Below are 23,239 nucleotides of genomic sequence, written 5' to 3'. Positions count from 1 at the left end.
TTTGCATGTGAGGGTCCCCCAAAACTCACATGTGAGATAATGCAAGAAGATTCAGAGGAGAAATGATTGGGTTGTGAGAGTCTTACCCCAGTCAGTGATTTAATCCCCTGAAAGGTATTATCTGAGGAGTAACTGAAGTGGTGGGGTGTGGCTGGAGGAGGTGGGAATTTGGGCATGGATTTGAGTATCTATTCCTACCATGTAAACAACTTCCCTCTACCACACTCTTCTGCTTTTTGTTGTTGTTGTTGTTGTTGTCACTATAGCTTTTGCTACTATAGTTGCTATGAAGCCCCAAGTAATGGAACCTGCTGTCTATGGATTGAGATCTCTGAAACCATGAGCCCCAAATAAACTTGTCCTCCTCTATAATTGTTCTGGTCAGATCATTTAATCATAGCAGTGGAAAAAGCTGACTAAAACAGTGGGCTTTACAACTTCCTGATTTCAGTAGAGCTAGATTGACAGGTGCCTGGTATTCTTTTGGGGTACCTAGGATATACCCTGGAAGGTCCTGGGAAAAGCAACAGCATCAATAATGTGAGAGTAAGTAGGCCCTTGGAAACTACCTATTCCAACCCATTTATTTCAAAAATGAAAAACTACAGTTTTTCTCTGTTTTTCTCTTCATTAGAATGGCCAGGGTTTAATCTATTTTATTTATTTTTTCAAAGAACCAACTTTTTATTTTGTAAATTTTTTCAAATGTTTCTTTGTTTTTATTTCATTAATTTCAGCTCTGATTTTAATTATTTCCTGTCTTTCCACTGCTTTGGGTGTTGATTTGTTCTTCTTTTTCTAGGGCTTTGAGATGTAGTATTAGGTTAGGTAATTTATTTGTTGACTTTTTATTCTTTTACTGAATACATTCGATGCAATAAACTTTCCTCTTAGAAAGTTTTTGATATATCAGTGTTCTCATTTACCTCTAAGAATTTTTTATTTCATCCTTGATTTCTTCTACTATCCATTCATCAATCAATTGTGTATCATTTAGTCTCCAATTGTTATAGTAGCTTCTATTTTTTAATTTTATTGTTGATTTCTAATATCATTCCATTGTAGTCTGATAGAATTCTGTTTATTATCTCTGGTTTGTTTTTGTTTTTGTTTTTGTTTTTTGTATTTACTAACAATTCATTTATGGCATAAGATATGGTCTATTTTAGAGAAGGAGCCATGTGCTGCTGAGAAGAAAGTATATTTGTTTGTTGATAGGTAAAATATTCTATATATGTCTGTTAAATCTAAATTATTGATTGTATTATTAGTCCTATAATTTCCTTATTTAGTTTTTGTTTGGAAGAGCTGTCCAGTAGTGAAAGAAGTGTCTTAAAGTCACCCAGTATTATTGTATTGTGGTCTATTTGACTCTTAAAATTGAGAAGGGTTTGTTTAGGGCATAAAAATTTATAATTGTTCTGTCCTTCATATATATACTTCCCTTAAGAAGTATGAAATGTCCTTCTTTGTCTCTTTTGATTAACTTTGGTTTGAAGTCTACTTTATCTGAGATGAGAATGGAAACCCCTGCTTGTTTATGCAATTCGTATGAGTGATAAGTTTTTTCCCATCCTTTCACCTTCAGCCTGTGGATGTCTTTCTGCATGAAGTGAGTCTCTTAAAGACCGCATATTGTTGGGTCTTACTTTTTAATCCAATCTGCCAGGCTATATCTTTTGATTAATGGGTTTAGGTCATTAATTCAAGGTTATCATTGAAATATGATTTGCATTCCCTGTCATTTTGATTTATTGGTGTTTTTTTTTTATTTGGTTTCTCATTTGGTTGAATGTCCCTTTAGTGTAGATCCTCCCTTTGCTGGTTTTTGCTTTTTTTTTTTTTCACTTTATCCTCATGGAATATTTTGTTGAGAATGTTATGTAGTGTAGCCTTTATAGTTGCATTCTTTTAATTTTTGATTATCATGGAATGTTTTAATTGCATTTTCATATCTGAAACTTAATTTTGCTGGATATAAAATTCTTGGTTTGCATCTATTTTCTTTCAGAGCTTAAAATGTATTATTCCAGGACCTCCTAGCTTTGAGGGTCTGTGTTAAGAACCAGTTGAGATCCAAATTGGTTTTCCCTCATGTAATTTGTTTTTTTTCTCTTATAGCCTTTAAAATTTTATCTTTATTCTGTGTGTTAGTCAATCTCATTATAATGTGTCTTGGTGTGGGTCTGCTGTAATTTTGTATATTTGGGGTCCTGTAAGCCTCTTGTATTTGGTTTTCCAGTCTACTCTTTGGGTTTGGGAAATTTTCTGCTACTATATCATTGAAATGATAGTACATTCTTTAGGTTTGTATCTCTGCTCCTTCATCTATTCTGATAATTCTTAAATTTGGTCTTTTCATGTTATACCATAATTCTTGATGGTCTGTTCATGGTTTCTTACCATCTTCTCCACATGTTCAACTCTACTTTCAAGATTATATATTTTATCTTCATTGTCTGAAGTTTTGTATTCCAAATGGTCTAATCTGTTGGTGATTCTTTCTATTGAATTTACAATTTGGTTTACTGATTCCTTCATTTGGAGGATTTCTGCTTTTTTTTTTTTTCCACGATCTCTCTTTATTGGTCTTCCTGTATTTTTCCTTTGATTCCACTCCTTATACTATCCTTTACTTCACATATCAATTTAACTATATTCAATCTGAACTCCTTCTTGGACATTTCTTCTACCATGTTGTCAGTGGCTTCTGTTGTTGAGGCATCTTGGTTTGTTTGGGGTGATTTATTTCCTTGTTTTTTTAAGTTGTTAGTGTGTTTTCCATCTAAATAATTTTATATTTTCTTTTTTATGGGAGGTAGTCTGGAAAACACCAAAGAGATTTGGCCAGTATTATAGCTTACTTCTCCTACTTCCTTTTGTCTTATCACATTAATGGAAATAACAGAAACATGTTCAAAATAAGCATTATATTGGTTGCCTTGCTATTTCGAACATCACATATAATGCCAGTTTGAAATTCTATTTTTACTCATTTCTGGTGCTTGGATAAAAGAGATGTATAGATGGATGGTTGGATGGAGAGATGATAATTAGATAGATAGATAGATAGATGATACACAGGTAGATTTGAATTTTAAATTGCTTAGGCAGAATGAACATCCCAAGGCTGTGTGAGCCATGTAATGTTCTTTTTTGGGGGTAGTACCAGGGATTGAACTCAGGGGAACTCAACCACTGAACCACATCCCTAGCCCTATTTTGTATTTTATTTGGAGACAAAGTCTCACTGAGTTACTTAGAGCCTCACCATTGCTGAGGCTGGCTTTGAACTCGAAATCCTCCTGTCTCAACCTCCCAAACTGCTGGGATTACAAGCCTGTGCCACCACGCCCAGCTAAGCCGTGCAATGTTCTACCTCCTTTCTTTGTCCCAGTACTTTGCTTCCTTTCTCTAGAAATTAACACCTTACCTAATTTGAAAGATGGGTAATTTGATCTTCTATATGAACCAAAATAATCTGGTAGTGTTAAAGTAATTTGGGTGATATCCATCACCCAAAAAAATCGACTTGAGGTAAACTGTATTTTGAAGCAGAATTATTTAACTGAGCAAGCACAGGGGAAAGAGACAGGAAATAGAAGAATAGATTTTAATCTCAGCCCTTTCCCTCCCCACCTGAGAGCACTGAGCTCACCATTTAACCCCCACCCCCTACAGCGCTTATCGTGTTTGCGAAATAGAACCACTCATCACAACTCAGGTCTGAACACTGCCTTTTAATACTAGCTTAAATGATGAAACTAACATGAAAAACACTTAGACAATGAAGCAGAGAGTTTTATGCTAATGCCCACTGGCCTTGTTATTTCACATTTATCATCACCATTTCCCGATTCTTACCAATTTTCTGGGTTAGAACAAGTTCAGAGAAGAGAGGCACTCATTTGTGGAAGTTGGCTCTACTTTGTTATTTAGATGAAGAATGATTTGTGCTCTTTCTAAAGATATGCACTATGAGCAGAAGACCTTTTTCCACGTGGACAGTTTATACCAGTTTATGTTTGTGTGTTGGCACAGTTATGTTAATCCTATGTGATATTTTCCCTTCGGTGCTTTTGCTTATGAAGCAGCCTAATAAAGTGACTTCTGCTAAACAAATAGGTCTGTTCACAATAACTGAGATACTTAAGTGAATTTAAGCAGGAGGTATTTTGGTGTTGTGGACCAAATTAACTAGCTGAAAATCCATTAACTTCAAGGTTCCTGATGGATATTTAGGATAATTTCAGAAGTACAAATGTAACCGTCATGGTAAAATTTTCTTTGGCATATGCGTAAAATTTCTACCACGGGCCCATTCTAAAAATCAATATCATAATAATTCCATCAAAGAGAAAACAACAGAGCATTACGTGCATGATCAGAAAAAGCTGCAACTGAGAGGAAGGTCCAGCCACTCTGGGACAATGAGAGACATGCAATTAGTAAGTGCAATTTGCATCGCTCCCTGAAGTTCCTGGATTTTATAGCAATTCATGCTGTAACCTATATAAATTGGACAACAGTAATGGTTGTGGTTTCATTTCATTAAAGTCAGGAATACAAAGCATCTTCTTTCACAATTCACACATCCCTACTTTTGCCATATATATAAAACCTTGACCCCACTCTCCACTTTTCACTTGGGTATTTTCTCTTGCCAACAGTGTACTTATTACCCCCTACCATCACCCTGCAATGAAATATCTCCCTACGATATTTACACTGCTTAAAAAGAAAACTACGAATAGGAGCAGAAACCTAGAACTCAGAAGATTTTGCTAGTGCTGCCGACAAGAGAATTGATGGAATTACTCAATGAAACAATTGACCAAGACTATATTCAATGACATTATACAAATCCCCTGTGAAGAGCAGCTCTGCCAAAAGTTGTGAGAGATTCTAGGACAGTACAATTATGAGGTCTCTGCCATTAGAAAGCTTATGATCCAGTTGGGAAACACCATAAACACATAAAATGTCATCATCAACCCATCAATCATCCCTTCTTCCCCTAGGTCTTTGTAATTGCAATCATTTATTGAGCACTTCCAGTATGCTCAACATTCATTTACTCCTCAAGGTAAGGGAGTAGGTAGGTTAAAGTATAATCCCCGTTTTATAGGCATGAAAATTGAGCTTTAGTGAAGTAAAGACACTTTGCAAGGTTACACAGCTTTTAAGTGGTGACAGCAGGATCTGTAAACAAGATCCCAGCATACGCTGTCCACCTGGCTTGTACTATTCTTGGAAGGCTTATCTTCTGTGTCCAAGAAAATCTCCCTGAAAGCAGGAAAATTTCTGTCTTCCATATCCTGTGTCGTCCACAACCCCTAAGATTGTTTGTGAAAAGAATATATACATTCAGCTTGGTAAGATGGTGCATGCCTATAATCTCAGCTGCTGGGGAGGCTGAGGCAGGAAGAGCATCAGTTCAAAGCCAGTCTTAGTAACTTAGTAAGGTCCTAAGTAACTTAGCAAGGTCTTGTCTCAAAATCAAAATAAATAAATTTAAAATAGGGGCTTGGGATGTGGCTCAGTGGTTAAGCACCTCTGGGTTCAATCCCAGGTACCAAAAAAAAAAAAAAAAAAAAAAGAAAGAAAGAATATATACATTCAAGTTAGTATTTATTGAATGCCAGCTCCACATTTGATATACAGTGGTATATAAAAGAATAGGGAAAAGTACAAGGCAATATGAAAATGTCTCATTAAAGAATCAGGATACATGCCAGGAGCAAATTTTATTATCAGAAACATCGTAATGCAGAATAGAATTTTTATAGGAACCATAAAAATATGTTGCAAGGAGATTATTTTTTGAAAATAACATTAAATACTATCCTGATAATTATCAAGAACATTGATAAATGCCATCAAACTGAGTGTCACTCACTTACACTATAGTCTAACCAGTTAGCAAAACACCTATTGTTAAATTCAAGGCTGGGGGACTGGACCAAATTAAATAGTGCCCCTTCCCTCAAATTCATGCCTACCTGAACTCTTAAAATGAGACCTTATTTGGTTTTCAGTCTTTGAAAATGTAATTAGTTATGATGAGGTCATACTGGATTAGGGTGGGCCCTGAATCCAAAGACTGATATTTGTGTGTGTGTGTATATGTGAGCATGTATGTGTTACAAGGGATTTAACTCCAGGATGCTCTACCTCTGAGCTACATCCCCAGTTCTGCTTTACATTTTTACTTTGAGGCAAAGGCTGGCCTTGAACATGCAATCCTCCTACCTCAGCCTCCCAAATTGCTGAGAACTTATAAGAAAATCATATGAAGAACACTAACTACCTGAGGAGAACTGCTAAGATATAGGCAATCTTTATTAAAAGTACTGATTCCTAGGCATCTATGAAAAACCACCAAGCAAACTGTCTGCAAAGAAAGTTAAGAACTAGCATTTTACTCACCCTCGAAGTTTTCTGCTCTCTGAAGTTGGAAAATGATGGCTTTGGGAGTGTGAAGATGTTTGAGGCATAGTACCTCTCTACCGTGCTTACTGAAAAGTTTGTAAAGCAACATAGCAATAATTCCCTGCAGAAATCCAGAGGAAAGATGGCATTGTGAATGGGGGTGCATAACTTAAGTATGTTCTGAATTTACAAAATTTTATTTTGTTTTCCAACTTCAGTACACCCTGAAAGATGATCAATAATACTTTTGTATGCAGATCAAATTAAACCACGTTAAGAGTGATAGGTACCATGTTTTAAATAGTGACTGTGTGATGTTTATACTTCATAGACATCATCCCCTTGCATAATCTAGACTATCTTTGCCTAGGGGTGTTGGTCTGTTGTTAGTGGTTCACTGGAAATTACCAAGTAATAATTGGTCAAGCTCATTCACAAAATCAGGGCTGTCTAAACTTAAGCCTATTTCTTTAGCCTTATTTACTTTATTACAGACTCAAGAATGAAGCACTTCTCTTTAAAAAATCCCTGTGGCCTGTTTAAAACTGAGACTTGTCGCTTGGTCTTTGTGAAATTGAAGGTTAGAAAGTTATCTTCTCCAGCAGCCTCAATTTCACATAAACATTTAGGAAAAGAAATATTTTTATACTAAAATAGGCATCAGCATAAAATTGAGTCAAATTTTTAAACAATCAGATGCAGCTTTAAGATAAAAGACATGTAGTTAAGGAAACTTCACAATGGACTAGAATTTCTCAGGCCATCATCAATGAGCAAGAGGGTGAGAGGATCCTGATTTAGAATTTTCAGCATTCTAGACTACTCTATGGTAAGCATTATGAAATAATCTCCTGTATTCCCTCATTGGCTTTGTCCTGCAGTCCTTTTCAATTGATTTCTATAATAGTTTCCCGTATATTCTACAAAATGGAGTCATTCATACAAATTTGTTTACTCCATGCAGTAGCCATTTTCTCTAATTTGAGCACCCTGACCTTTCTCTCTGGTTCATTTTCCCTGTGGGTGGTGATGAGAGTGTGGTTTTAGTCCATTCTGGCAAAACAAAGTAATATCCTGGCTGGGCACCAAAGAGAAATAGTGGGCTTTCCAGTACTGAGCAGTAGCAAGAGTGCACCATAAAAAGGCTTACATAAGTCCATGGTTCCTGCTGCCTATAGAGAGGTCCTGTTAACCATTTCACACTCAGTGGCTTGAGAAAAAGCATGGCTGAAGGTCAGAGTTGCTGACTGAGATAAAAGACACATGATAGGCCGCCACATGACTAGAGCACATGGGAATCCAACACGGTAAGCAATCAGCCCCTCAAAAAATCACAAAATAATTCCCTAAACACAAGAGCTGTTTTCAAAGTGGACCTTGCCATAGTTGAAAAGTTTATGGTTCCTCCATATCCAGTTTCTCAAAGATTTAACTTAGACGTTAAGAACCCTTCAAATAATTTGTTTTCCAGAATATCTGCATGTTTCACAGCTCAGAAATTAAATTAAAAAGAAAAAGAGTCCCAGTCAAAGTTTTCCAACGAAGACATCATGAGTGGATCCCCTCCCAATACATCTGTTTGCAGGATTCAGGTTTGGCCTTTCCTCCCCAAACTTTACCAAAAGTATATTATAGATGATTGGCTTGTTTTTAATGAATAAATCATCCAGCTATTTCTATGGAACAAGCCAATACTTCAGGTGTAAAATTTACCATGGACTTTCTGGGAATGTTATTTTAGGAATGTGTCTAAGCAATTGAATAGCTACTATAAATGTGCCAATATTTTGTAACCTTTTTTTTACAAGGTTGGTGTTTTGGTTTTTTTTTTTTTTTTTTGGACATTTATTTTGTTTATTTATATGCGGTGCCAAGAATCGAACCCAGTACCTCACACATGCTAGGCAAGCATTCTACCCCTGAGCCACAATCCCAGGCTGCCAATTCCATATCTTTTTAAATGAGCACTTGCTGTCCTGCTAAAGGATGGTTAGATGGAATATTCCTGAATACAGCAGAGAGGTAAATAAAGCATTGTTTGCTGCAAATGCAAATCAAGTCTTGATTTTGACTGCCCTTAAATTTTGACCTATAACTGGTATCAATGAAACCCAGGAAGCAGCCGCAGCAGCCCTTAGCATCACATATGCTGGGGCAGAATCAAGTTTGGAAAATAGAATTTTAAGGGATTATAGCAGTAGACATTATATAACAAGATCAGCATAAAGGGTAAGACATCTGTTTGCTGTTTTCAGAAAACCACCATTCTTTTACACTCCATTAAAAAAATCTTAGTGGATATCTGTTTTTGTTCTTTTTTTACCACATGTCCAGTGCAAAGAAGTTTGACATACAGGTGACATTTCTATGTTCTAGTCTTATTTTGCCTTTTCCATAGTTGTTTTGTTAATTTTTCTTTGGTTTTTGTTTCAGTTGTTCATTTTATTTAAAAGAAAAAAAAGAAGAGAGGGAGAAAGGGAGGTCAAGGGGAGACACTAGGAAATTAATTATTTTATCTGCATATATGACTACATCACAATGATATTCACCATTCTGTATAAATATTTTTTAAAAAATATTTTTTAGAAAATCCTGGTAAAATTGTAAGGCAAAAAAAGACAAGGAAAGAAAAAAGGAGACTGTCTTTCTACAGATTTACCATAATAATTGCTATTTCACAGGTAGTATTCTGGATGACCTGAGCTTGCATGTTTGAAACCGCAGAAGAGTTTAGCATAGAGTTATTCAACAACTATTAGTTCCTAATCTTTAGCTTCCATTCCCTTGAGGAGATTTTGATATTTATAATCTATATGACTTTAAAATACAAAGTTTAGAAGATTGAATTATAATTTAGTATTGCAGTATCCAAAGGAGAAATAGTTTAAATTTTAAAATATTATAATTTAGTTCTATCAATATCTCTGATTCTCTATTTATTATCTAACTGTATGTTATATATATATATGAACTGCTATAATAAGCATATTGGCTCTTTGTCATTAAGTCTTGACTTTTTGGTTGGAGGAGTTTCCAATTCCCATGAAGAGTATGGTATCATGTGTCAGCAAGGACTTGAAGCCACTGAATAAGAAAGGTCCAAAATTCTCAAGGATCAGTAAAGACTGGGAGGAGTAACACTGCTTTTATATGCTTCCAACTTGTTATACAGTAAATTAAATAAAAGTCCATAAAGCAAAACCCCAAGTTAAAAACAGTATTTCAGAGGACAATTTGGGCACCATCCCAAGTCCCCAAGGGAGACTTAGTCCTTAGTAATATTTGTTAATAAACACTTCAAAAGCACTTAATTAATAAGAACACTAAAAGTCGTGAGTTCAAGTTATGAAGTGGATACCACTTTGATTGAAGCTTGTCACTGCAGTGACAGTTTGGCTTTGAAATACCCATGAAGAGTGGACACACCACAAAGGGCCAAGAAATGAGAATAAAGGGTGCTTCTTCCATAGAGAGAGCAAGGCCCAGTGTTTTGAACTTTATTCCAAATGGTCTTTCTTCTGGAGACCTCTGAGTCAGAAAGTTTTCATCATTAGGTCATTCAGTCTGTTGGTCCAGTGGGATAAAACAATTGAGACTTTGAGACTTTTTTTTCTATATCCTTCAGTTGACTGCATCAATTGCTAAGTAAGATGAAGAAAGTAAGGTGGTGTCTCCCCCAGAGGAGAGGGGGACATGCCCCTCTATTTGGAATTTAGAGAGATGACATGCAGAAGCTACAAGCAGATAAAAATGCAGAGTAACAATCAAGAGTTTGGAACAAATGGTACATTCTCTTTTTTATATATAGCATACACCATCCACCCCAATCATAACACACACACACACACACACACACACACACACACACACACACACACACACCATTCCTGCTATCACCCAGCCTGAGGGGGTCAATATGAGGGGGTCAATGTGGGTAGAGCCATTTTGGTTTGTCACTTCATATTTCTGAGACATAAACCTATGGAAAATTACTTCAGGGAGATTATTCTCTTGAGGTTTGCCTTTTGAACAAAGAGATTCTTTCTTGCAGGAGTGGGAGGGACACCAGCCTGAGAAAAACAGTTTTTGTCCTCACAAAATGCTCTTTGGAAAGATATGTTAATGAGCTTCGCTTTGAACTGCAAAGGGCACCTGCATTGCATGTCAGATGCTAATGGAAAAGTAGAAAAAAACGATAATGCTCAGGACTCCTTGCACATTTGTATGGTGGACCCCCATTCCCTTGAACCTCACAACCAGGCTTCAGAGCCACTCTGTGACTTGAAATAGTGTTCTCCTTTTGAGGACAGATTTATATTTCTCCCAATAATGGCACTTTTTTAAGGTCATAATTCTTTGGCTTTATAAAGCAGTATCCTCCGTGGACAGCCTCATAAGTAGCAATGAATGACAATTGTTCCTTGAAATTTTTAATTACTGTGACAAAGAAAGAGTAATTATTAACTTTTGTATCTGAACCACCTCTGCAGATGTTCTTAATCAAATAAAAGAAAGAGGAAACAGAGCGTTCTGAGAAGCAGGAGTATGAAATATACAATAAGGGGTTGCAGCTGGGTTGGGGTGGTTGACATGAGCACTGCATTAGCACTTGGTGAACAATAGCTCCAACGTTGGAAGGGTAATTTCATGTCACAGACTGGATGTCGAAGAAGAAAAACCTATTCCTGGCGCTGTCTTCTCAGTTTGAGGGTACCGAGGGCACCTTCAGAGTGACAGCAGTGTGGGAAGGAGCTCTGTACCTTAACAGAGTTAGAAACTTAATTATACCAAATTAACCTCTGATAGGCTGGATACTAAGAGATTAAGAGGATAGTTGAATGATTTTCTTCTCAATTCTTCATTTAGGTTCTCCCAAAAGCACATCCTAAAACAGGGATTAGAGTGCAGGTAGATTATTTGTGAGTGAGGTAATTAACAAGAAACCCAACCTAGCACATATCATCAGGTTTACCATTCTGGGAAGTTACAAGCTTATGCTCTGGAGAGGTCTGGACTTTCTTACTTTTGCCAGTCTTTGGTTGAGGCTGCTGGGGTGGTAGGTGCTAATACTCCACACTCCCAGGTTTTTAAATATTTTATCAGAGCTGCCTAGTCTAAGAAATCCCTCTCTGGCAAAGAGATGTTAGCCATGGCCTAGCTTAGGCACATAGCTAAGACCTGAAAGGATATGGACCAGCCCACATCCAGACCAGGTAAACTCACCTTTTATGAATTTAAAACCCATCTAAGTCATCTACTTCTTACCAGAAGGAAATGATTACTCTTATCCAGAGGGTACAATTACTATTAGATGAGAAGTACTTCTGAAGAGATGTGTCGCAGCTCTGAGTGGCTTCTGTCGTGTTAAGACTTACCCTAACTTCTTAAGACCATCATTGCACAATTGCCCCCGGATCCAGCTTCTCAGCCCCAAAATAAAATTCACAAAGAGCTTGGAGAGACACATTTCCCAAAGGTGAATGTCAGATGGAGTCCCAATCACAACCAATCTACTCTAACTTTGTTGGGTCACATTCATAGTTTGTGTTAACTTCTAATTCTCTTTTACAAAATGAATTCTGGCCTCTTACCCATTGGTTAGTCAAGTGTGGAATACGGTTGCCCTCTGTTACTAGGAAGGAAGGAACAGGTAGCCGAGTCACCTGTTGGACAGACTTTAGCTGGATGGCTTCATGTGTGATTGGCCTCTACCATCACAGCATTGGAAATGGTGCAGAAAAAGGGGTCATGGGAAGAAAATAATTCTGATTGCCAAAATCAGAAGGTGCTGTCATAGGTCAATTTTTTTCTGGGAAGTAGACCACGAGGGAGATTTGCTAGCAGGAGTTTCATGGGATGACGCTCTCCTAACACCTGGAGGAAGAGGAAACTTGAGGAAAGCCAGGTTGGGAAAAGATGAACTGTGATATAGTTACAGCAGAGGATTCTGTTGATCCCACAAGAAGCTGAGAAAGTGTATTACTTTGCTAGGGCTGCCATAATAAAGTGCCACAGACTGGGTAGCTTGAATAATAGAAATTACTTTTCTGACAGTATGGAAGTCTAAAAGTCACACCTTTTGGTGGCAGTAGGGTTGTTTCCCTCAGTTGTTACTTCTTGGCTTACAGAAGACCCTCTTCTCCCTGTATCTTTACATAGTCCTTCTCTGTGCATTTCTGTGTCCATATTTCCTCTTCTTATGAGGACAGCAATCATACTGGATTTAAGCCCACTCTAAGGACTTCATTTTAATTTACCCATTTAAAGGTCTTATCTCCAAATGCAGTCACATTCTGGGTTCCTGGGAGTTAGGACTTCAAAATATAAATTTTTAGGGAGGATATAATTCAGCCCCTATCAAAGGGTCCTTCAGAGTTGTATCAAATGTAAGGGAGTGGGCTGGGCCTTTCACCTACTCCATGAGTCCATCATGGGATACAGGTTGACTTTAGGAGGCCAGCAGGGCTGAGGTGGTCTCTTTGGCAGTGTTTGACGGGGAGTCTTCAGAGTTATCAACCACCAGAAGATGGAGGAGAATGATAGGCATTAGTCCTGAAGGAAGGGGGCATTTATGGATAGCACCCCCACCATAGCTTCCCCTCAAATTGTTCTTTAACTTTGACAGACATTTCCCCCATGGTGTCTCTTATGATCTTTTCTTTGGTTACAAGGTGAGGGCAGGACATACTTGCATGCTAGAATTTAGAACTGCAGGTCCTAAGCCTATGCATGTGCATGTGTCTCTTCTATGCTAAGCATACGAAATAGCTTCAAGGATCACGACAGATGTGCCATTTGTGAGCATGTCCGTTTTGATCAATATGAGGCAGGCCTGAAAATTAACTTGTACAAATGAGCCTCCAGCTCAAACCAAAATAACTCTTGGTTCTTCAGATGTATGGACATTTTTCTTATAGAGTTGAAGAAAAGTCAAAAAGAGCAATTTATCAAAACAAAATAGGAAGAGTCTGAATTGTGCTGCCACCGAGTGACAGATGTACTGGGTTTGCAAAAGGCCCCCCAAAACAAAGGATCCTTTTCATGCACACAGAAGCAATTTCAAAATGAAAAAAAAAGTCTTTTAAGTGCTTATGGATTATAAATGCTTTCCAACTCATCTTAACATCGCTGGAATATGGAGAGAGAAAAAAAATTCCTTTCTGTAGTGTGGAAGTTAAAATACTAAGTTCTGGGGTGTTGGAGCCAAGTGTGGAGATACTTAATACTTTTAAGCAAGAAGCTGAAGAATGATGTTCAGTGACATTTGTCAGGGACTTTAGAATACCAGAACAGAGACACCTGTAGGGTCTTGTGAAATCTTTCCATTACAACAGCTCAAACTGTCAGATTTCCCGTTTTTTCCTTTCTCTCACTGGCTGATTTGGCCAGTATCATAGGAGCCATTTTTGTAACAGTTTCTTTTAAAATAGAATTATTCAGAAATTAGGAAAAAATGTTTTTCACCAAAAAAAAGTGACCCTGATATTCTCATCTAATGGAGACCTTGTCTTGATCTGGTTTAACATGGCACTGGGGATGTAACTCAGTGACAGAGCATGTAGAGGTCCTGGGTTTAATTCCCGGTACACAAAAAAATGCACACAAAAAATCAGTGTAGAAACAAAAGGACCTCTTAAGTGAACACTGATATTCTTATATGCCAGCACTGCCCTAGAGTTTTCAGGTGCCAGGTGAATAGAAACTTTACAAACAAGTGATTAATGTTTATGGAGCTCTTAGTACATATCAGGCCCTTTGCCAAGCAAATGGGGACGCAGATGTACAGTTGCAAGGAACTGAATTCTGTCAACAACAATGAGTTTAGAAGTGGATTTCTCTCCAGAATCTCTGGAGAATCTCTAGAGAACAGTCTAGTTCTACTGACACCTTGATTTCAGCCTTCAACCAAGTCACATTGAGCTAGCCATTGGACCTGCAAGAAATGTGAACTAAATAAATAGGTGTTATTTTAAGCCACTAAGTCCCACCAGGTCAATATCTCCATTTTGGAGATGAGGACACTGACACAAGTAACTTGCTCAAGGCCACAGAGCTGATCAATGGTAAAGTTGGAACAGGTGGCTGTTACATGGAGAAAACTGGGGTGGCGGCAGAGTTCAGGACAGCCTCCATGATGGTTCAACTCCTCTCCCAGGTGTGCATGTCTTGTTCAGTATTCTCTGCTTTAGTGTGTGGATCCTGTAAATATGATGGTATAGTCACTCTCTTGGTTAGAAAAACAGATTTTCACAGATATAATTAAAGTATTTGGTCCACTGGGTTAATTAAGGGAAGAATTCCTGTTTAGTCTGACTGGGTTCTTAAAATATTAGGGGTTAGAGATGAGAATAGTCATAAAGACACACTCTTGCTGGCCCTAAAGAAAGCAAGCACCATATCCATGTCCACAGCAAGGAATTGCACATGGCCTTCTTGTTGTCTGTGGCCAACAAGAAAACGTGGACCTAATCCTACAACTGCAAGGGACTGAATTCTGTCAAAAGCTTAAAAGAAGGGGCTTGAAAGAGAACTCTAACCTCTAGTGACCATTGTAATGCAGCTGACACCTAGACTGCAGCTTTTCTGACTCTGGGTATGTAGAGGCCCCAACTAGGCTGGGCCCTGAAATATAAGTTAGTGGGAAATAGATAATAAAGAGTTGTTTGAAGCCATTACATTTGTGGTAAATTGTTATGCTGCAACAGAAAACTAATACACAGAGAGATTGTTCTCCTTTGCTTCACTAGACATGAGAGGAGGGAGGGATTATCATGCAGGCATTTCAAGTTCTTGTTCTTGTTCTTCAATTAATCAGTAAAGACCTTGTCTCTTTGCCATTCTATTTATCCTTCACTTAATCATAACACCAAGGAAGCTCCCAGTGTTCTGGTCTGCCATGCTCTCAAAACCTCTCTTTGTATAAACTTGATACTTAAATCCTGAAATTTAATTCGCTTGCCAGCAGAAGCTTCTCTTTTATTAAAAAAAAAAAATACACCATACCTAAGCTCTGTTTTAGGAACACTGGGACTCACCTCCGATATCCATTGGGCTGTATTTATACATGTATTTACACAGCATATACCTCCATCAGTCCCCAGTTATAGAAGTATTTGCATGTACACCATTATCTTTGAATGTTTGTCATTGAGGAAGCAAGTTACATTCATCAGAATCCATTCATTGTCCCAGTATCCCTGAACACAGGATAATCTTGCCTGTGTCAGTTCCCTGTGACGGGTAGCTATGAAAAATGGAGGTCAGCCACAGATATTCCAGTCCTGCTTCACTGTGTAGCCCTCTTCAGGGGCAATGGATATGATGCTGAAAAAGATTAATAGAACGTATGTCATCATGTTTATGGGGCATAAAACCCCCCACAGTGGATTAATGGATATCTCGGTGAAAGAAATACATCTTTACTCCTTTATGCCTTGATGGGTGAGCTACAGTTGGCATCAGTGGAAATATATGGAGAGACTGCCTTTAGAAGGTCAGCTTTTAAAGGACTTTTTTTGACCTCTAAGTCAATGAAAATAGATTTTGGATTGTTGACCAAGACAACTGTAACATCAAACTTTCAACCTTTAAAAAATTCTCATTGAAGCATAACATACATATAGTTTCTGAGTGCACAGCTTGATAAATTTTCACAAACTGGACACATCCAGGGAACAAGCATCCAGATCAAAATAGCAAGATGTTAAGCATTTCTCTAGGTTGATTTTCAGCAACCCTCACCCCAGAGTAATTGCTACACTGACTTCTAGCACTGTAGGTGATTTTGTCTAATTCTATAATGTGTTGGAATTTGAAAGAATTGGAATCATCCAGTGTATACTTTTTTCCTGGATTCTTTCATGCAACATTATGCTTGTGAGATTCACCTATATTATTGTATATATTTATAGATTTTTTTTCTTCTAAAGCTACATATGTGTTTTGTCAATCTACATCCATCTTTACATATACTTGATATTGTCTTTTTCCTTTATAAAACCTTTTAGTTTTTAATACATTCTAGTTTGCAGGAGGATGTCACTGTTGCTATTGTGAAACTAATAAATGCCTTGTATGAAGACCTTGGTACTGATCTAGAGAACCAATGAAGGATAGTATCACCGGAAAAGATGACAGTTCGTGACAACAAATAATCAACATTCAGGGTCCTCTGCAGTTCTGTTTGCAGGTCATTTGGCAAACATAAGGGAAAGTCTACTTACTCAGTATCTTTTTTTTGGTTCTAGAACTCACTTTTTAAAAAAATCGGGCACATACCTACATTTTAGTTGTTTATTTGCTTAATCATATACCCTACAAATATTGACAGAGCTCCTATTATGTGTGAGTTCCTATGATCATATACTAGTGACACAGAAATGAGTAGCACCTGATTTTTCATAAGGTTGCCATCTAAGGAATAAAGAGGACTAGAGTCAGGTTGTTAATTCTCAAAGATAAGAATGTTGCCTTTTGTTTTATTTAATGTTATGTTTTAGAATGAGGATCAATTGCAGTTTATTGACAACTTGTTCTTTAAAGGAGTGAATCCTGTTAAATATATGAAATGAATTATGAAAGAGAAGATACATACTTTAGGAAGTTCACTGAGAATATAGATTAGGACCAACAAATGGTGATTTTGAAGGAAGTAATTGAAATTGAAATATCTTTGTCAAGTCTAGGTTCCCACCTCTAAATGGGGACACTGTTATTTTTTATACTTTGTTGAGTTTCCCTACATGATATTCAATGAAATTAAGGTCGCATTGATTGAGGCTTAGTCAGGGCAGCAGAACTCTGTGTGTGATATAGAATAAATGATTTATCCTATAATTAACTAGATATTATAAAATCACAGGGAAAAGTGGGTGCTTTGGTTTGGACCTGAGGTATCCCCCCAAAGCTCTTGTTAATGTAGGAATATTCAAAGGTGAAATGGTTGGACTGTGAGCGCTATAACCTAATCAGTTCATCCTAGTTAAAATGGACTGAGTGGTAACCGTTGGTAGATGGGGCATGGTGGGTCACAGGGTGGGGCGTGGCCTAAAGGTGTTCATCTTCCCTGTGGTTCCTTTCCCCTCCCCTTTCTCCTTCCTTTCCTCCCTCTACTTCTACCTCCCTCCCTCTTTCCTGACTCCACCCTGAGCTGAACAGCCTCCCTCTGCTACCCTTCCCCCACGAAGTGCTGCCTCATATTAGGCTTGGAGCAACGGATCTGGCCATCTATGGGCTGAGACCTCTGAAAGTGTAAGCCTCAAATAAACTTTCCCTGGTCTAAGTCATTCCTGAGGGTATTTTGGTCACAGCAACTCAAAAGCTCACTAAGACAGTGGGAAAGTAAATATGCAAAAGATGATAGATTTCTCTCCCCAGCAGAGAAATCTACTACTCAGGGCCCATGAAATGGAGCTGGTGTTATGGTTTAGAGATGAGGTGCCCCCCAAAAGCTTATGTGACAAAATGCAAGAATATTTTGAGATAAAATGATCAGATGATGAGAGGTGTAACCTAATCATTGAATTGATCTACTGATAGGGATTGACTGGGTGGTAATCTACCCAGGCAGGTAGGGTGTGACTGGAGAAGATAGGTCACTGGGTGCATGTCGTTGGAGTTTATATTTTGTCTCTGCTGACTAGGTTCTATCTGCTTCCTCCTTGCCACGTCCTGAGCTGCTTTGTTCTGCAGCACTGTTTTGTCCTGATGTTCTGCCTCACTTTGAGCCTAGAGCAATGGAGTTGGCCATCTATGCACTGAGCCCTCTGAAACCCTAAGCACCAAATAAACTTTTCCTTCTTCTCAAGTCTTTCTTTTGGTCATAGTGATGAAAAAGATGATTAAAGCAGCTGGTTAAGAAATCTATGGAAAACATCCAATCAGTGCCTGGAGTATGTCAGCAGGGCAATGATCAAGAGCAGGTGTTAATGAGGAAAGTTCAGTGCAAAATGGGAGAGAACATGAAGTCATGAGCCAAAACTAGACTCCACAGGGACAAACTGGCATGCATATCTGTCTCTCACTTCACTGGGCCTTAAAGCTACAGAAGGACCCTGTGTCCTCACTGCAGAGAACATGTGTGAATAACATAGGATCCAAAAAACACTGGAGGCAGAGACTGGCAGGAGCTAGAGAAGTCCAATAGCCGCCACCCTACACCCAGGTGAAGATGTGTGCAATCTACCCAGAGCTCTAAACCAATATAGTACAATGGCTACAGCTGTGCTTCTGTCCTACAAATCTCATGGAAATTTCTCTGTGGCCAGCCCTAATCCAGAACCACTCAGAGAAATGTAGCTCATTACTAAAATGACAATGTAAAACATCATCACAAAGGAGGAAGAAACCATAGAGATGATATAGTTCAATCCTTTCATTAGACAGATGTGAAAACTGGTGGGCCACAGAGTTGAAGGCCCACCCAATGTCACAGAGCTAGTTATAGGCTTAGAAATTCAATCCCATGTGTTTCCATCTGGGAGATATCATAGAGAGAATGCTGTTTGTACAGTTAAGATACCTGAGTTTTTGTCATTAATTAAATTTTGGCTTCAAGGAAAAAAATCACTCAGTTTCTGGGTTCATGTTTTCTAGTGATTGAATGGTATGTGGACTAGACCCAACAAATTCAAGTTGCCCATTTAGTAACTAGTGAATAAATGAATAGTCTCTCAACATTTTACAAAAATTTCCCACGACTTAAAGAAAAAAGAATGGAAACCACACTCCTCTGTCTCAGTAATGAGCCATTCTTTTAGATTCTCTTGAAATTTATCCAGGGCTAGCATGGAAAACCTCAGCCCTTTCTCCTTTGCACAAGTCATATCTCCAATCTTTTCAGCCATGTAGCAATTAGACATTCTATGTTCTTCTTGTCACCCCTTGGTAGATTCTGTTTCCTGGATTTCTACTTCAGTGTGACCTTTTCAACATGAGTCAAGTTCTTTCTTAGCTAGAAAAACAAAACTCCAAAAAGTGGTGATAGGAAGAAGCTGGAAGAAATCAGACTTCTGGTTATGTATTTCTGTATCTTTGCTCATGAATTTTCAATCAGCATTTAGCAGCAACAGCTCATTTCTGCTTCATGTGGCATCAGCTGGGGTGGCTCAAATGCCTGGAACGGAAACCATCTGAAGGCTACCCTCTTCCAGTTAAGGCTGTTAGCTGGAATTGTTACATATAGATTCTCCATGTGGTCTCTGGTTCCTCGTGGCGTGATGACTATGTACAGGAGACAGCCTCCCAAGAGAAGCAGGCAGATATTTTATTGAATTATATCATTTTGAAATTGATTTACATCATTTCTTCCATAGTCACAAGCCTCCCAGATTTAAGAGAAAAGGGTTTAGAACCCACCTCTCCAGTTCAAGAAAGCTGTGGGAAGAAGAGTACTCAGTACCCGAGATGAGTTTATAAACACAGAACCTGTCGACTAAATAAATTCTTGTCCAACAATACCTTGGAGAATGTGTATGTACACACACATATACATACCTAATAAGTACATGGTGAATGAGGTTAATTCTTGGATTCAATTTGCTTCTAAGAAAAGAGAACTAGTCCACTCAATTATTTAAAAATAAAAGTAACTGGGGATATAGCTCAGTTGGTAGAGTGTTTGCTTCACATGCACAAGGCCCTGGGTTCAATCCCCAACACCACAAATTAATAAATAAATAAAGTGCTTCATCCTCATCATCCATTTTCACTCACAAAAAAATAAACTGGACTGCTGAATTTTGGACCCAAATTATCTTCATGATAACAGAGCCTAATTTGCTAAAGGAAAGGTTTCAATTTCTTGCAACATTTGAAAAATTTAGACATGGATTTTATAGTGTTTAAAAATACAAATAAGAGAATAGCATTAACACTAAAGAGCTAATCCACAAACACACACACATATACACACATTCACTCACATATGTTCACACACATACACAGGGAAAGGAGTGTTCTAAAATAAAATGAGTAAATATGTGCTTGTTTAGCTTGGTCTTCTTAGATTTCTATTAAGCCAAGTTTTTGCTTTTGCTTTTTTTTTTTGTCACAATTAGGTGATTTGAGAAATAATCTGAAACCTGGAGGGGAAAATTTAGCAATCATAGGTTCCGAAATGAGTATAATTTTATCTTTGGAAACTACGAGCAGCTCAAGACAGGTGGAGAGTAGGATGTGTCTAAGAAAAAATAATAAGGCTACAGGTCTTATTATTAATTTTAGGGCTTTTAATTTTGAAGTATTTCAAACATACAAAAAGTTACAGAACAAATAATATATTTATGCAGCATAGTTAATTCCTATTAGCCATTTGCCTTATTTTTCTCAAAGCTTTTTTTTCTACATAAATAAAATATTAACTGATACCTCAAATCCCTATCTTTCTCATCCTTTACCTTCCATCCCTCTTCAGAAAACATTATCCTAAAGTTAGGTGTGGCACTCCTTTGTATGTATCCATATTTAGTTCTGACAAAAGATTAACTGAGTCATGTTCAAATTTGAGAATTTGACCAGACAGAAATTCATGAATTAGACATCTCCAGATTATGGGACGCTTTGGGCTGGACTGAAGGTACATGAGGAGGCTTCTGTAGGGTGAATGTGGATACAGGCAAAGAAAATATTTGATTATTGTTTCTTTTTACTGTTTACGCTCAGTCTGTTTACGTAGGAACTCAGGGGTCTGGCGCTATACCAGCCTAATGTCCTCTCAATTATTTAAATAGTACAATGTATTTCTACACTGTTATATATTCATGTTTTAAATTTCTTAGAAATGCATTTCTATTATGGAGTACATGACCTTTGGGAACTCTTTTCTATTGTTCAACTTTATGATTCTGAGCTTTAGTCATGGGACATAAACACACCATAAGCAGAGTGGAGATGCACATTTGTTATTACACGGAGTTAATAATTTATTCAGCTAAATTTATAGTTCACCTGCAAAGTAAACTATAAATTTAATGGGCATAGTTTTTGTATTTGTAGAATATATTAATGATATGCTAACAGGGCTGGACACCAGACCCCAAAGTGAAAACAGAAGAAAAGAAACATGGTTATTTGCACCCTAGTCTTTCCAATTCTGAAGGCTAGGTGCTTTCTCTTATAATCCGTCCTGTGGGGCAATTACAGGGGCGTATGGTTTTTGTTTATTACAGCATGGAATCCATTGCCTGCCCAGAAGGCAGTGCACCTTAGCTGAGGTGGAGTGAGGTGGAGACCTGGGAAGGGATGAAGGAGCCAGATCTATGGACTTCCACGGATTGGAGGTCTGAATCAGTCTTGCTGGTTCCTCAGGACCCAGTTATGAGGTCTCACCTCACGAAGCATGTCTCACCCCACAGGTCTCTCTCACTGGGAACTTTCACACTTGGCAAACAGGATCTGTACCCCACAAGTTGGGAGAGCTGCAGGTTTAGGTGGATGATATCCATTGGGTTCTTTCTTATCCTGCTGCATTCATGCCCTATTTCATTCCCTACTAACATGAGAAAGGCCTTATTTGATGCTTTATCAGTTGCACTTTGATAGACTCTGAGTGATTCTCAAACTTTTTTCTACATTCTTCAAATGAAGGAACTAAAGGGATGTTTATTTTCAGAGTCACCAACTTAATATAGACTAAGCATGAGCATTATGTATATTCCACCTCTTGTCTCTGTGTACCACACCACTCTCTGAATGCTTCAAAGAAACTCCTAACACAGAGAAACTCTGTTTGAAAGAGGATAAATAGACTGTGCGCATGTTTTACATTTGAGGTGACTTTTTAGGATTCAAAATATCTACCAGATTAAATGGTATATTGACCTTGTGTCACCGTCAACTAACAATATTTTATTTCTACTGCAATTCTGAGTATATTAGGCTAAAATATAAACAACTTCAAGACAATCAAGTTGCATGGAAGTTTTTTAGGACAATGTTCAAATACTAACAGGTTTGATAAATATATTTATCTAACAAGAGTAGGACAAAGAGCTCTTTGTTTACTGACATACTTTATTGTGATTCTGCTGTGTGCCTCTCGAGTGGCTGTTTTATAGAACATAAAGTCTAGGTATCCTGTCGGATTCCCAGCTCTTATTTATAGCTTGCTGCAAAGTGGCTTATTGTCATTTATTATTTCTTATTTGATTTATATAACATCTTTCCACCAAAGAGCTTGTGGGTTTATTTATATACAGAGTGTGCGTGCATGCATGCACACACACACACACACACACACACACACACACACACACACCCCAGTACCCTTGAACTTCACTGAATGCTGGGAGGTAGTTAGCTATATCACTAAATACATCTGTATGAGGTTTTTCCATTTGTTTTTGTTTGTTCTAAGACCATGTTATAGGAAAGAAATTGCCATATTTTCTTTCACTTTGAGTGCTTATTGTTTGCCTCTAGGTGGATCGGATCATCATCTGCGTCTTCCTAGAAGTTGATTTCAAAATCTACAAAAAGAAAATGAGCGAGTTTTTCCCTGTAGGTGAGTAAAGCCATTTGTTTCCTTTGAAACTCACAATTGAAGAAGTAGAAGCATTACTTATATTTATATCTCACTTTACATCTTCAGGACTGTTAACAACTGTGATTCCCATATGTCAGCCATCCCCGCAAATGTGTATCATAGCTTCTAAGCACTGAAGGAGATGACAGTAAACCTGGGCTCTAGACCTCTCTGTCTTAGGAAGTCCTTTCATCTCTTCGGTCCCCATTCTTTACATCCAAGTGAGGGTTTGGACCAAATGACTCCATGGCCCCCTACTGCTTGGTCTGTGTTTTCTTCCCCAAT

At 37.9% G+C, this 23,239-nt stretch overlaps 1 protein-coding gene across 1 annotated transcript in view; it reads left to right on the top strand.

Moving 5' to 3' along the window:
- Positions 1 to 23,239, top strand: part of Macrod2 (mono-ADP ribosylhydrolase 2) — a 1,937,146-nt gene that overhangs the window by 1,724,382 nt on the left and 189,525 nt on the right. The window contains exon 9 of the mRNA XM_077800161.1: positions 22,852 to 22,933. Within this exon, the coding sequence (XP_077656287.1) occupies positions 22,852 to 22,933 (82 nt within the window). The remainder of the gene's footprint in view (positions 1 to 22,851; positions 22,934 to 23,239) is intronic.

This window comes from Urocitellus parryii, chromosome 6 (genome assembly GCF_045843805.1).
Source record: "Urocitellus parryii isolate mUroPar1 chromosome 6, mUroPar1.hap1, whole genome shotgun sequence".
Lineage (NCBI taxonomy): Eukaryota > Metazoa > Chordata > Mammalia > Rodentia > Sciuridae > Urocitellus > Urocitellus parryii.
This window is presented reverse-complemented; position numbering and strand designations above follow the sequence as displayed.